Below are 16670 nucleotides of genomic sequence, written 5' to 3' on the forward strand. Positions count from 1 at the left end.
TGTGTATTATTTTTTGTACTTGTAGTAGTGTATTGAATTTATGTAATAAAAGTTTTTAAAAGTACTTGCGGTGTTTTTTATTATCTCAAACCTAACACTTTTGTGGTATTTTTTAAATTAAAGTTGTTTTGTATCGGCCAGGGATCGAACCAATGACCTTAGTCGATCTATTCAATCAGAATTCTATTAAGTTAATTTTTTGATGAATTTAGAAACTTTTCCCCGAATCTCTAGCATTAAAATTACGGATTTTCAAGATGGCGGCCAAATTTCAAGATGGTGGTTGTCACAGCAATAATAAATGATAACTGCACTCTAGCGGGTAAGAATTAAACTAACATGGCGTCGGTACACTCTCGCCGCCGATACAATGATGATGGTTTCCAACATCGAAGACAAGATGGCGGACATGACGTCATACTAGATGATGTTATATATGCTTTGAAAAAAGTGGTGGGGGGCAGTCTGTCAGCAGCCACCACAGGGGGAAGGATCGGTCGCCATTTTTAATTTTTTGCCCTCACCGGGTTCGAACCGAGGACTCCGAACTCCGTGTCTAAAAAGTTCAATTTTTATAAATATTTAATTAAAATTTTATTAATTTAATTTTTTTTATAAATTTAAAAAAAATTTCATTAAAATCGGATAATAAATAAAAAAGTTAAAGATGGCGGCCGTAACGGAAATTGCAACGGTGACGTCATCATCCAATATGGCGGACAACACAATGCCGGAAAGTTCGAGAAAACAAAATAACGACATCCAAAATGGCGGATCCAAGATGGCGGATCCAAGATGGCTGCCGTGATCTACTTGTCCCGTTACATTATGTCCCGTTACGTTGTGTCCCGTTACGCTCATCAAATATGGCCTCCGGAACGTGACATTTTTTCGAGCGTGCAGCTCCACACGCTCCACAGCCTGAAGCCTGCCGCCGGACCGTCATTCCTATACTACTTGCAAGTATGCAAACGCTAAGTTATGCTATTGGGCAAGTATGTCAGTGTGAAAGTATTCAAGTTTGCAAGTGTAAAGGACGAAAGTGTGCAAGTATGTAAAGGTGCAAGTATACAAGTTTGCAAGTACGAAATTATGCAAGTATGCAGAAATGCAAGTCTGCAAGTAAGAAAGTGTGCACGTATGAAAGTATGCAATTATGCAAAAATGCATGTGTGCAAGTAAGCAAGTGTGCAAAAATGAAAGTTAACAAGAATGCAATTGTGCAAGTATGCAAGCATAAAAATATGCAAATGTGCATCTGCACATGTATGCGAGTGTACAAGAATTATAGTGTGGAATTGTGCAAGTTAGCAAGTGTCCAAGTATAAATTACATAAGTGTGCAAATGAGCATGTATGTAAGTGTGCATTATGCAAGTATGCACTTATAAAATTATGCAAGTGTAAAATTAATTATCTAATTGCGTGTGTGTAAATATGCTTTTGTAAAACTATGCAAATGTGCAATTTTGCAAGTAGGCTGTTTCATTTCTACATATACCCTACCATCTCCTCCTCTACGAGTTCCCCCACCACATAAATAAATTTTCCCCTAACGTAATCGGAATTTTTGTAACGCTCGAAAATTGTATCCCCCACAACAAAGAGGTTTCACTTCAAAAACTTTCCTCTTGTGTTGTTAAATGTAAAATATAGTTACTTAGGTAAATATGCAGCTTGCAAGTTTTGTTCATGAGTGTATTGTGATCCGCAGAAAATAGGAAAATCGAGGAACCTCATTTCCACCGGAAGGATGTCGGCCCTACTCTACAAAAACTGCACGAGCTTGTGGAAGGACCAATGGTGAGTGAGAATCCCTTTTGTCACGAACATAACAACAATCTAAATGAAAAATTAAATGATTTTTTGTTTAAGTGAGATTAGTTAAGTTCAGTAAGACATTATTTGTTACTAGCTAATGCCCGGCATGCGTTGCTATGCCTCTTTAAATTATACATATCTCTATATTTCTCTCTATATCTAAAACATATATATTTATCTATCTATTCATATTTCTTCATATCACTCAATCGTTCGATATATATCTATGTTTATCTATATCACAATATATCTCCCTAGCTACATCTAACTACATCTCTCAATATAAATATACATCCTTCAGTATATCTCTCTATACCTCTCTCTATATCCTTTCTCTCTATATTTTTATCTTCCCATCTATATCTTCATCTTATTACAAAACAGATAACGAACACATAAAAAATCATTTATATATATTTTTACATACCTATATTTTTATCTACCCTATTACCTGTCACAGGTGTGACATAGGTACATAAAACAAGCGCGTATTATAATGCAATGTTATGTCAAAATTTAAAAGTAATCTGTATAAAACTTTCTGAGAGTAAAGATTTTGAACGGACGAAAATTTTACGTTTGCATTTATATAATGAAGGAGCTGAATTGAGAGTCAAATGTTAACGATAAAATGAGAACCAAAGTTCCATTACAGGTAAACTGCAGTATGGCTACATTGGGAAGGTAAATTTGTTTCGAAATCATAACACTTAAGTCAAGCTTGTTAAGATAAGAGTCTATAAGGCTCTAAAAGTGCAAGTATGCAAGAATGAAAGAGTGAAAGAGCGCAAAATTAATGGGCTATATGATACATATTTCCTTATTTTAGGTAAGATAAGCTATGAATAAATTATTAAATTTTTAATATCTAATCATATCTTCAAAAGTGACATTCAAAAATGGAAGTTTAAAAGTTAGGTCAGGTATGATAACAATTGGTTAAGTTTTCCTAAGAGAGCAGAACTTATCTGAGCACAAGTCGGGTTAGGCATAAGTTTTGTGACGTAATATTGGTTAATAATGTGTAGTTAAATCATAAGTCAAAGCCATCGACGAAGTATTTTGTGAAAGATGTTTACTGAGAAGTTAGCAAAATGAGTTGTTTTCAGAGAGTTTTGGCAAGTAACTTTGAAGATGCACTCGGTGTGAACATGCATCACATATTTATGGTCATTCTTATCCAATCACCGTGAATTTTTGGCTTATTGTTGACAACGATATGGTAAGAGACAAATTAAACACCAATTGGAGAAGAACATGGATATCGGACGCTGTCGTAGTATTTGACTGGAAATGTTTTGGGAAATCATAACAAAAATTAAAATCAGAATTACTGTAGAGAAATAGGAACGTGGATTTAGATGGAATGTGTGGCCAGTGTGATGCCGCATTTTCACCTCGTTCTGTAACTACAGGTAGAGCAATAATGCAGGGTATATTTGGCACCAAGCTAGATTACAAATTACTACTTCTACTCAAGGTATAGAATAAAATTTAATTGCTGCCGCTTGTGTAAGATGCAATTTATTTCTCACTGATACAAAGGATTTTCTCACACCATTAAGAGAATAAGCGTTCTTTCAAAAGTCTTCTAGCGCGAGTGCAGTCGCAAAAAGAATTTGAAACCACGATGTTGTTTGAAGGGCAGCGTGGTAAAACCTACCACGAGCATCCATGTCGTGTGCTGTTGTCGTGGCAGACTGCTGCTGTTCTTATTAGGCCATAATCTCTGTATCCAAAATGCGTGCTGTTGTCGTGGCAGGCTGATGCTGTACCTGTTCGGCCAGTGCCTGTTCCTGCCCACGATCGTGTACTACGCCTTCATTGGCTTCCCCGAGTTGCTGACCTTAGCCGTGGTGAACCACGATCGCAACTCCAGCGGGTCGCCTGGTCGCTGCGGCGGTGACGACGGGTTGCCGCTCGAGCACGGCTCGTGTGAGCTCGCCGACCTGGGCTGCCGGTTCACCAGGCTACTTGGGGCTCCGCATTTCACTACCGTGAGTTTGGGATTTCAACCTACCACATCATTCCGCGGTTTTATTTCAATTGTGTTTACATTTCTTTAGGTCGATTGATGGTGATAATTCAGTAAGCAACGGAAATGCAATAGATTGCGCTTGTACCATGAATGGAAGGTTAACGCGACCATTTTTTATATATGCATGCTGCGCGTTTGCTAAGATCCCTGGCCTAGGTCGTTAAGAAAGCTGACCTCGTGTGGTGGCAAATTAACTTCTATATAGTCGCATTCGTGAACATCGGTGTTGGTGCCAAGTTTATAAGTGTACCAAATGAATCACTATGACAGCGAAACTATCCTTTATATATTTTTTTGAGATATTGAATATGCACAAATAAAATAACAGCAATTTTAAAACACAATATATTTATGTGATTACTACATTAATTCTTATAATTAAATTGTGCTGCTATTTTTTTGCCCCATTTGTTAGTTTATAAATCAAAAATTTGATAATTGTTTGTAACTCTTTGTTTCAAAATAGTTTAGTGTGATAAATAAAAATAAGTATAGCTTCTAATATTTGTGCATAAATAGACGCACCCTTTATTTTAACACTAGGCCAGAATCCAACTCATGCTCAAGCGATGGTAAACTGTTCAGTGGTTGCCACTTGTGTTTGACACAAGCACCGTGTTTCACTGATGTACACGCAATATTCAAAGTTATTGTTCAGTGGTACAAATGATATGAACTACGTGAATGGAAATTTAAGGGAGTGCATCGTGCCACTGTACCATTCCATTTCCGCGGCTCTGCCGGTGGTGCGGTCACTTCCTTGTGCATTTGGGAACTTCTGGTATAGTCTATATAGTGTAACATATTTGAAAATTGACAGTTCTCAAAATAATTATTGATGTTAAACTTCTTTGCTGTGGGGGATACTATTCTTGAGCATTACGAAAATTCCGATTGCATGAAGGGAATAGTTATGTATGTGGTGGGGGAACCGGTAGAGACGATAGTGCGTCAGCGGTGACGGCACTCTAACGCCTGAACTTACGGTCTAAAGGGTAAACGGTAAAGGAGGGGGAGATGGGTAGATAGCACAGCATGCTACGAGTATATGCTAGTTGTAACGGCTTGATAGGAAGACTACATGTGAGAGGTAGAAATGACGCAGGAGTGATGCTACGGAATTCTCGTAACTAAGTTTTCGTAACGATTTACGCTACCATATTTTTCTTCAGATCATACCCGCAGCCTTAATATTCTCAATTATTTTCATTTGTTCAGTGATAAAGATAATAATAATTTACTTCTATCTATACCTAATAAACCAGAAGTTTCACTTGTTTCACGCGTGCTCCACGCTCACACATTTTTCTCTCTCACTATTGAGTTGTCAACTGTGTTTGTAGACAACCTCAGCAACAAACATTATGTGTAGGAACTGGAAAAATTCACTTATTCAATGGACTCTACGATCCTTTGCATACTCGGGCCGTCACCTGTTCACTGGCTGCTGGCTTTTTGAAGCATCTCTACAGGATTACTTGTGATTCGATACTTATTTTTTTGAGTATATATAATTGGCGCACAATCATTCATATTTACAGCGAAACAATAGCAGATCATGAAATTAATCTATGCATTTTTCGGTCTCTAATTATATGTTCTTCGAATGTGACAAAAATTGTTGGAAATGGTAGGGATTTTTTTTCAGGTTAAATTTCAACCAAAATCCCAACCAAAGTTTCAAAAATCCATGAAATGGCCAAACATTTCTTACTTCGAGTGAAAAATTCCCTTTGTGAGTGACAATTTCCTATTAGTTTTCCTAAAAAAAAAAAATTTCGAGGGGACATTTTCTCAGAGGGCGGCAAGAGTCCTCAAAGACAGAAAGTTTTCCTCAGAGCGAGACAAATTTCCTCAAAGAGGATAATATTCCTCAAATTGGGGTCATTTTTCTCAGAGGTCCCATTTGAGGCCACGACATTGATCTTAACTATCAACTTGAAAATCTTTACATTAGGGCCAAAAAATTCTAATAAAAGTTAAAAACAATTGTATTTGTTTCCAATATCTAATTACTAAATCGATTGTGGCCCACACCCAGCTCAATCCCCAGTGAATGCACTTGTAAAATAATTCCACATATCCTTTGTCCACAATATTGGAGACGTGTGAACCAAGGATACAGACGATGCACTTGGAGGCTAGCGTGCGGGTGCTCGCAGGAGTTGTTCAGCGACCGGCAGCTGGCGGCGGAGGCGGTGCGCCGTGGCAGGGCCTGGGGCAGCCTCTACTTCAATGAGAACTACACCTCCGCCCTGGCCGAGCGGGCCCGGCCAGACGTCGCCCCTTCAGACGACACGGTCGAGCAGAGCAACGCGCTGGTGCGGCTGGACATGACGGGTGGGCAGAGTGCCGCGACGGAGCCGACCTCAGCCTAGGGTTGCGTTCCTTACCTATCCAGCCTTAGCCAAAGGATCCTTTAATAATGAGTGCTGAAGCAAAACGTTTAAGTACCCTTTTGAAATTAATACGGTTTAGCTAAAAAAAAAAAAAACTACCACATAAAATAGAGTAAGATCAAATGGAGACGTTAAAATAAAAAAGAAAACAAAACTTTTATTTCTGCAGACTGAAATTTTGGTTTTTATTTTATTAATACTAATAGTAATAATTTCCTTATTTTCAAATATAATACAGTTCATAAAAATCTTTTTTAATGTATATATACATAATTAAGATTTATTATTTCTATAAAATACAAAGGAAAATATGATGTGCTTCTTTATAATATACACCTAAGCACAAATGTTTACAATAAAGGCTAAATTTCAATACCAACACAACCTGGTATAAACAAAAAAAAAGATTATTTGATTATATTTTTATCTTTTTTATGGCAATTTTAAATTTAATTAAATACTAATTGATTATTTCACAATACTAGCTACTGCCGAAAGTAGTAGGCTATTAGTATTGGTAACTCGGTCGCAGCCTTCAGGTTACCATCTTAAATTTGTAGGGAAAATTCCCATTTAAGTCTTCAACAACGACTCAAAAATCCTAAAAAAAATGCCCCAAAATTTCTATATCTAGAGGGAAAAATTTCCTTTCCGAGAAAAAATTTCACATTTTTTTCCTAAAAATATTCCTCAGAGAGGGGCAATATTCAGATTATTGCCTTACGCCCTGCACCACAACCTGAAGCCTGTACCTCAGTCGTTATATATATGTTAATATATATATATATATATATCAATAATGAATTACTTACAAAACTTTATTGATAGCTACATCTATAATAATTATTTTTGTAACAAATGAAATGTGTCAAGGTTTTCTAAATTTTCTGCAATTTCTCTTAGAAATAGTTAATTTAAAATCATCAACTTAGATTAAATTGCAATAATAATTCATTTTACTGGTAGTAACTGGAAACATTGTTACAAAACTGTTGATGTCTTGAAATCAGTCACTTAAATAAACTGCAATTCCACAGATATAAGTATCATACATGTTAACGAGGACAGGCTGTCGAGTCCTCAAACACTCAAATACAGTCTAAACTGTAGTGTTTAAAAGTTTAAATATTCCAGGAAAAAGATCCAGAGAAATAATTTGGAAAAACCTTGTTAATCAAAAAATTCATCATTGAATACTGTGAATATTAAAACACCTGTTTGTGTGGTTTTCCATACGCACACTCAAAGTTTTCCTTAATAAAGTGTAGACCTGGGCTGGTTGTAACAGGGGCAGGTTTTAACACGACAGTTAGTTCCACAACCAGTCACCAGAGAGTCTTCTCCATTTAGTCACGGGAGCGCCTGTAGTTGCTCTCGGTGTGAATGGCAACATATCGCCGGTCAGACACGCTCGTTAGAAACAAGAAGAGAAATACTGTTTTTCGACAAGTTGAATAAATATTTACCGTTTAATATTCATAATTATTGTAATTTGTGTTTACATTGTTTAAAAACTGTCTTTGGAGTACATACATATTCTAAACACTTGCTTGGCATATACGTTATTGGCATTTAAATTATATATATACTACCTTGTCAAAATGTATGAATTCTCTAGTAGTGTCATTTGGGGCAGGTTGTAACAACTCAAATAAGTTACAACCAACCCCGTCGACTGTTACAACTCTTTCACAGCAAATGACATTTGGAATGTAGATGAAACTGGGGTCACTACTTTCAAATCCTTCCAAAATTATAGCAATGAAAGTGGTTAAACAAGTTGGAGCGATGACATCAGCCGAACGAGGACAGTTGGTTACCTTAACTGTGGCAGTGAATGCTGCAGGCAATTATTCTATTCCACCCATGTTCATCTTTCCTAGAGTCAGGTATTACGATCACTTCATCAGAGATGGTCCAACAGGGTGTATAGGTGCTGCAAATAAGTCTGGATGGACAACAAAAGGCGAGTTTTTGATTTTTCTTAAGCATTTTGTCGCTTGTGTTCGTCCTAGCTTAAAGACACCAGTCCTCCTACTTTTAGACAATCATCAGTCACACATATCCTCCGTCTGTCTAGATTTTGCGAAACAAAATGGCATAGTTATGTTATCGTTCCCACCTCATTGCACTCATCGGCTTCAGCCACTTGATCAAAGTGTCTTTTCACCACAAAGAGACAGATAAATACAGCAATGTATGCATGGTTAAGGAACAACAAAACCCCAGAGGCAACAGTTAAGCCGATGACAATCTATGATATTCCATCGATCTTAAAAATAGCTTTCCAGCTAGCTACAACACCCAACAAGGATTTGAGAAATGTGGAATTTTTCCTTACAACGAAGACATATTTAATAATACAGATTTTGCTCCTTCGTTTGTGACGGACAGACCAAATCCAGACGTAGCACCAAGTTGTTCACATGATATGGCAAGGGAATCTCCAGATTATCAAACTCAAGCATGTCCTAATAATTCACTCGAGCCAGAATTGTTTTCGCCGGAAGCATTCCAGCCACTTCCAAAATCCACACCGAGGAAAAAAGTGGTGGCAGAAAAACAAGGAAAAGTGCCATTTTGACAGACACTCTGGAAAATAATGCGCTGGAGGAAGAATATGAGAAACGAAGAAATCGGGTCTTCCTGAAAGGAAAGAAGAAATTACCACAAATGTGCAGACGTGTTAAAGCTAAGCCAAAACTTCCTCCAAAACAACGAAATTCATTACAAAGTGACAGCAGCTCATCAGAGGACGACAGTGAATGTTTTTGTTTAGTGTGTTTAGAACCATTTTCTTCAAGCAAGCCTGGTTAGGAGTGGGTTCGTTGTTTGGACTGCCAATTGTGGTCACACTTTTCTTGTGCGAAAATATCGAAAAAGTATGTTTGTCACAACTGTCAATCAGATGGAATATTCGAGTAAGCATTAGGTACCTACTATGCATTATAAAGACTTTTTCGTTCTACCAAATATGTAAAAACAAGTAGGGGAGAGTAGGGTATAACGGGGTACTTAGTATAAATCGCTTTAATTTATTGTTTTAATATTGCGGTATCTGTCTGAAACCATCAGCATGCGTAGATTAGAATGTGAGTTTAATTCTGCAACTAGTACTGTGTCTTCTGAAATATTATTATTGCAGAGATTTTTCATTATTTGAATGTATGCACACTACCCTGTTTTACCCAACTGGTTGGGTAAAACGGGGTACAGAAAGCAGATTTTTAAATGATTACGTATGTGCATTATAAAAAATTCTGAACATCATGTAATATGACAAATAAATACAATTGTCAGTAAAAATATGAGAATTAAAAAAAATTTAATTATAAGCCTTCACCTTACATGTTCCTCTGTATTTGCAGTAAAACTTCACAAAACATTGGTTTGCGGAAAATCACAAACATTGTTTGAACAACAATAACATAACACTGTTAATTTTGAGGAAGTGGTTAGTCTAATAGCATAATCTAATTATCTATAACACAACCTTGCATATGCGGTTAACCCAAATATCTGACAAAACATATGATTGTTTAATTAGCCTAATATGTCTTAGTAGGCCCGTCAGAACACAAAATAAGGTCAGAGTCTATATTCAAAACTGGCAGAAATCACATTCAAATGGCCTATAGTCATCTGTGTCTACACCAGCACATCCTGCATGGCTCCAAGAATGACACTTTAAGCATTGCACCCAACTTTCGGCTGATTTTGAAGTGGAGAACTGTTCAGCGCAATACATGCAAGGAACGTCATCATCATCAGACACACGCAAAGTTACTGTTGGTATGGATTTGTTGCTGTCTTCTTTATTCTTATGTTTTTTAGAACTGTTTTGAGATTTAGACACACCAGCATTTTTCCTTTTTAAAGATTTTGGTGAAGCTGACTGAATAATAATTAGTTCGTTCTTATATGGCGAGTCGGTCAGCACAGCTGCCTTGCCACGTCGTCGTCCTCTTCCTTATGCAGGTTTCTTTTGGCATGGGGAATCGGCATCACTGTAGTCGGTGGAATTGTGAAGCTACTGTTTGATGAAGCATTACGATTGTTTTTATCAGATAGGCCTAAACGAGATTCAGTTGGTGAAGATACCAAACCAGATGTCCCAGGAATATTACCAACACTGACATTTCCATGGGACTCTGAAGGCCTTGTGTAAGCTCGGTCAGTTGTTGCAGCAGTCACTGGAATATCACCTGCACTGTCATTTCCACTCAGTTCTGAAGGCCTAGAGTTAGCTCGGTCAGTTGTTGCAGCAGTCAGTGGAATATTACCGACAGTGTCATTTCCACTCGGTTCTGAAGGCCTGGAGTTAGCTCGGTCAGTTGTTGCAGCAGTCAGTGGAATATCACTGACAGTGTCATTTCCACTCGGTTCTGAAGGCCTGGAGTTAGCTCGGTCAGTTGTTGCAGCAGTTAGTGGAATATCACCGACAGTGTCATTTCCACTCGGTTCTGAAGGCCTGGAGTTAGCTCGGTCAGTTGTTGCAGCAGTTAGTGGAATATCACCGACAGTGTCATTTCCACTCGGTTCTGAAGGTCTGGGGTTAGCTCGGTCAGTTGTTGTCTTTTGGGTGACTGTATAAATGTACTGTAGGTAACTCTGTATAACATTTAGTATCCATAAAAAAACTGTTTTTAATTTTAAAAGTCATTTGCACAATTGATCGAAAAAATGGTTAAAACAGGAAACTGGTTGGGCAGAACGGGGTACTACCCCGTTTTACCCATTACCTGTGTACCCTGTTTTACCCTACATGCAGGTTCTCAAGCAAAAACGACAACAGAAAATCTTAACACCCGTCAATTACATCGGTTACTATGGCACAACATAGCAAATATAATACTTTACTTGAATACAACTTACCATAAAATATATCTGCAACCACTGATTAAATATTGTATAGCCAATACACGCTAAACATTTTAGTGAAACATCATAAATTTGTAATTTCCATTATTACGCACGAAATAATACTGTGCGACACTTCATACTACCTCACTCTAGTGACGACGTGTAGAGGAGTAACTTACCAAACGTACACACAGATAGCAGCACGTGTACGGAAAATAACAGTGGTACCCCGTTCTACCCAACTACCCTGTTTTACCCAACTCTCCCCTATATGTTTAATATTTCCTGTATGGTTCACAATAAATTGTAAATAATTCCTGGATTTCAATTTTTAAACACTTTTAAAGACTGTTACAACCAACCCCAGGGTCTGTTACAACCAGCCCCAGAGCGGGGCTGGTTGTAACACTTTTCTCTTAAGCGGTTTTCCCCTTGTGCAGCAAAAAATAGCTGAAGGATTGTTTCCAAAATACCTGAGATGGAAGAAGAAGGGCTCTTTCATAATTTGCCCAGTAAATATTTTTCTTAGGTATTATACATGAACACAAAAAAAATTAAATACAAACACTGTTACAACCTGCCCCGGTCTCCCCTACAATTTAATACGTAATTGCGTAAATAAAATTATGATATTTATAGATTTGGGGAACTTATGTAGTTCGTGAAACGAGCACTTAAAGATTTGAATTTTTCAATACCAAAACGTGTGTGTATAGATTTAATTTCAAGTAAATAATTGAGGCAAATATTCGGATTTGAGGCAGGTACTATTTGAGACTTGAAGTCTAGAAAATTGTGATACGACCTATCACTAGGTAGTTCTCACAAATTTGCAGTCTAATTTGACTGAATATTGAAAGCAGTTTACACTAATTAAAATGTATTATGATTGCAGGATTGCATATATAACCTAAAAATTTTAAATATCTTCTTAAGTATCTGATCCATGTGAGGAACACAAGTACATGGGTTACCTTTTACCATGCCATTTATGATGCATTTTCAAGCAGTATTTCATATATAGGTTACAGTTAATTTTATTGAAAACCTTATAAAATATTGTTACGATTTACGTGGAGAGTACTGGGTTTGTAAGTCATTGCCCAATTAAATAGTACAGTTTTATATATTACTAATGTCTTCACTATAAATTTAATTACTGCACTCACGATCTCTGTACACAACAATTAGTCTTACACTGGTCATTGAAACATTAACACTTTCCACTGGAGCTTGGCTCGACAGTGGCTCGCTCTTCTGTCCGCTTCCTTCGCACACTAAGGCGGGTTACACACATATGCATCTCACACGGTGCGACTAGCATTTTTGATGCCAGTAGCACTGTGCGAGATGAATGCAGGCTGCATGGTCGTGGCACGTGCTAGTGGCAAGGTGAGAGAGGTGGGGACGTTCTGGCGCTCAGTTCGATGCAAGAAGTCTCCATTCCTTGTCCTTCTCATTTCTGTTACTGTATTCTTTCAACTTAAAATTTTACAGTGTTGGAGTCTCCTCCACAGCTAAAACAAATTCAATATTTGTTTTTTCGTCCTCCGGAAAAGGCATTTCTAATTATTACAACAAACTATTCACACAATTTTATTCACTATTTAATTACAAATTACTAATAACAAACTCAAGCTATTCAAAAAGTGACTTTCCGCACTTGTCAACACAGTACACGTAGGAACGAGAGCGTCAGGGCTGTCTGCGTATGGCCATGCGACTTGGAAATGTGTTCTGCGCATGCGCCAACTCAAGACGCACGCTGCATGCAGCGCAAAAACACCGACCGATCGGTTCCTGTGGTGCTGCACGCTGCATGCGACTAGCACTTGAGCTGCACGATGCCAGTAGCACCGTGCCAGTCGCATATGTGTGTAAGCTCCACGTGATTAACACAGGTTATTCTTCGAGCTGCATGCTAGTAGCAAGAAAAATGCTAGTCGCACCGTGCGAGATGAATATGTGTGTAACCCGCCTTACCCACGCCGCGCCGCAGCACAGTCCTCAACTATCGCTCGTCGCACCCGACTGGCTCGCCAGGCCTTCTCGCAGGTATCGCCTCCCGATAGGTCCTCTTCACATCTGCTGATCGCACGGGTATCGCCAGTATCACTCCTTTGAGTAGGGGAGAGAGTCTCCCCCTCGGGGATTGATACTGGCGATATCCGTGCGATCAGCAGATGTGAAGAGGACCTATCAGGAGGCGATGCCTGCGAGAAGGCCTGGCGAGCCAGTCGGGTGCGACGAGCGATAGTTGAGGACTGTACTGCGGCGTGGTGTGGGTGAGAGTGCGAAGGAAGCGGGCAGAGGCGGACAGAAGAGCGAGCCACTAATTGTTGTGGATAGAAATCTTGAGTGAAGTAATAAAATGTATAGTGTATACATTAGTAATAAATAAAACTGGACTTTTTAATTGGGCTATGACTTACAAACCCAGCAGTTCTCCGCACATAAAGCTTAACACTTTTGGTCTTGTCTCTAGCGTTCGTAAAAAATATATTTACGATTGCAATTTTTCAGACTAACATAATAATTATTTTGTTGCAGATTTCATAACGAGTCATTACTTGCAAGCGCAGCTGTTTAGAAAATATCAAACATTTATGCAGGAAATTGCTGAATCGTGTGGTTACAATCCAAAATTGGTACATCTACCTCTACGGGTAAGTAAATAACTGAGAAACTTCTGTTTGTGTATTTTGTTTTCATCATTAATTAATAAAAATAAAATGTAATGAAATGAAGTTGCTTGCCTTCTATGATGTAGACGCCTCCAAGGCGAATACATCACCGACGTTTCAGTCGATGTTGCAGTCACCACCATCAGGGTAATGTTACCTACTGAGGTTATTACCGCCGATACATCGTATTGCCATCCAGGGCAGTTAGTGTGTGCGAGGCCAGAAACCAAAGTTAGTTTCAATAACTCGCTTCGTGCATTGTAATTCAGGTGCACCCAGCACTGTTGTAGAATGACTTGGAATGACGGGCGGGGCGCGTGTCTTGTGCGATATGTTTGGCCTGTGTGTGCGTTGGATTGTAGTGTAATGCTAAAATAAATTAGGATTTTGTGTCATCGGCGGGGGAGGGAAGCTCCCCACCAGTTATTACGGCTAACTGGCGTGATGTAGTGTCATTTTGGTGATGGTGAGCATCAGAGGCTTGTGAGGGTGCTTTAATTTCAAGTGACCTATTAAATCTCGGGTGTGGCTGTGGTGTAAAGCTGTGCGAGCCATTCCTACGAGCCCCTTAGAACACATGACATACATGGATAGCTAACTCGTATGTGCATGTCACGGGTGACTCAGGCCGACACTCGCACAGGCGTATTTTCGCGTGGTCCTTTTGATGATCGGTATAGAATTTACTTTGGTTAACTCACTATTGGCCGTCTTATGGACCGAACTGCTGCGTTCCAATAACATTTGTGGTCAGAGTGTACCACTACTTCCATATATATACATATATATAATTACAGGAAATATTTCTTGGTTATAATCCACAAATAAAATTATAAATTATGTAGAACACCACAGATATGGAAGTAATGAACCAAGGTAAAATTTACAGCTACCGACTGACAATCAGGTCATCAACTTGTGGATCGTAAAACTAGAAGAAGAAATGAATTAATAGTAAATAACAACTAGGTTTGTCTGTTACATTTTAGTAAGTTAGGTTATGAAACATTTGTGGTTTTGGAAGTTACTTTGAGAGATCACAATCACGTTGTAATTACGTAAATTGTTAAAGTTTTTCTATAAAAAAAGATAATGACTTTTAGTACGTAATAACTATCAAAATCTGGAATCTGGCCAGTTACAGTAAAGATTAAATTTAAAATTTGACTTTATGACTTCCTTACTTAATGTCCTAAGACTATAATTTTTGTAAGCAAGATAGCCCGCAATTGATTTTAAAATGTTCTAAAGAGTACACAGGGATCGCACTCCTCTGGGACTAGCTGCTGCGCGCCGGCCGCTGCGAGGGCTCAGCGGGCCTCAGAGCAGTGCTCAGGCAGCCGCGGCCAGTAGCGGAGGGGCGCATCTCAGGAGTCCACGCAGGAGACACGGGAGAGGCAGCCCAGAAAGGGAGATAGCTGATGCAAAACGAGGCCCTACCATCTCCCGAACCAGCATAAACCCACTGCCATAAACCCAACCGTGCAGTGGTAGAAAACAAGAAAATTAACGAATAAACATGAGCGGCAAAATAAGATAAACAAGCTAGAAAGTTAGGGTTTAGCATTGAGGGTAAAGCCAGCGCAACGCGGCTAACAGTAGGTAGAGCCTCGGGTTTAGAGTAGAGTTAGAGGATGTGCCGAGAGGTAGTGTTCCCTGGTGGCAATAACTAGCACTACCAGAGGCCTTAAATTAATTCGAGGACAGTCCGACAGGCGTCGCACGGTGTCCAAGGCAAGGATCGTGGTTGCTAAGTATTTATTAAGAGTAGGAAAACAAAAGGGGGGTAGGTGACAAGATGGCGGGCAAGACTAGGTTGGAGGGAGAGGAGAGATATGATACCGACGTCGTGGCGAGAAAAGATAAGGCGGGTATAGGATGGGAACCATGCTTCCGCAGGCCGGATGCACAGCACCGCCGTGCTTGTCCCTGATGTAACGAAAGACGCAGCGCCTGCGCCAGGCGCTTAAAGCCAGACGTGATGGCGGACGGGGAAATCCACCACGCTGCTATCGTGGTGCTACCAGCAGCTAGCACAGTAGCGCTAGCAGTGGGCGGTGCCTAATGCTTAAGTAATAAGGGCCCCATTGTACGTATGAAAAAATAAATAAATGTAAGTCCCTGAACACAGCTCAAAAGTATGAATAAATATTTACATTAGATGGTGCCGAGATAATCATTATTATTGGCATAAAATAATGGCTAAGCCATTTATTGTTTAGAGTGCACAGAGAGCTGTTGTCATATTTTCCCTGGAACAAAATAAGGTGTGTTGTTAGTTATCCCTGTACAGTTCACGATCAGGTAGTACTCAGGCAGAGAGCCTTCGTCCGTTTTTTTTTAATAAATTTTATAAATATTTGTTTGGTTTTCTTTTCATTTTTTGGGGGTATTTTATATTTTTAGTTCCTCTAGGCAGGGAACTGTTTTGTGTAATTCAAAATCCTATGCCTTTCAGAAACACAGCCGGCACTGGACTTGAGGCCTGCCAGGCGCGCTGTGCCTATCGGACATGGGAGTCAGCCATAGCACAACAAGCAGATAGCCCTAGGAGACTGACTTGCGTGCTTCGGACCATTTTGAATTACTTAAACCCAGTGGTAGATTTTATATCGAAAAAAAATTAAACCTGAGGTTGATTTAACTCCCATTCGGAAGTTTTAATTTAATCTAATTGTTTAAATTTTTTATTAGTGTTTTCGTTGCTCGGACGGGTCGTAAATTTGATTGACTATAACAGAATGTTTTCATGTTGCGGTAGATCAAGGTAAAATGTGTTATTATTTTCTGAAAGTATTTCTGTAATTTACGGAATTTAGGAGCATTTTGTGTGGCTTAATTGCTGGTGGGTCGGGTGCAGTTTACA

At 39.0% G+C, this 16670-nt stretch overlaps 1 protein-coding gene across 3 annotated transcripts in view; it reads left to right on the forward strand.

Moving 5' to 3' along the window:
* The window catches only part of LOC134527620 (ABC transporter G family member 20-like), a 197435-nt gene that overhangs the window by 138045 nt on the left and 42720 nt on the right, over nucleotides 1-16670 (forward strand). For all 3 annotated transcript variants that reach the window (XM_063360464.1, XM_063360465.1, XM_063360466.1), the window contains exons 8-11: nucleotides 1714-1802; nucleotides 3583-3817; nucleotides 6021-6198; nucleotides 13671-13786. In XM_063360464.1, coding sequence (XP_063216534.1) covers nucleotides 1714-1802; nucleotides 3583-3817; nucleotides 6021-6198; nucleotides 13671-13786 — 618 coding nt within the window. The remainder of the gene's footprint in view (nucleotides 1-1713; nucleotides 1803-3582; nucleotides 3818-6020; nucleotides 6199-13670; nucleotides 13787-16670) is intronic.

Source organism: Bacillus rossius, chromosome 1 (genome assembly GCF_032445375.1).
Source record: "Bacillus rossius redtenbacheri isolate Brsri chromosome 1, Brsri_v3, whole genome shotgun sequence".
Taxonomy (NCBI): domain Eukaryota; kingdom Metazoa; phylum Arthropoda; class Insecta; order Phasmatodea; family Bacillidae; genus Bacillus; species Bacillus rossius.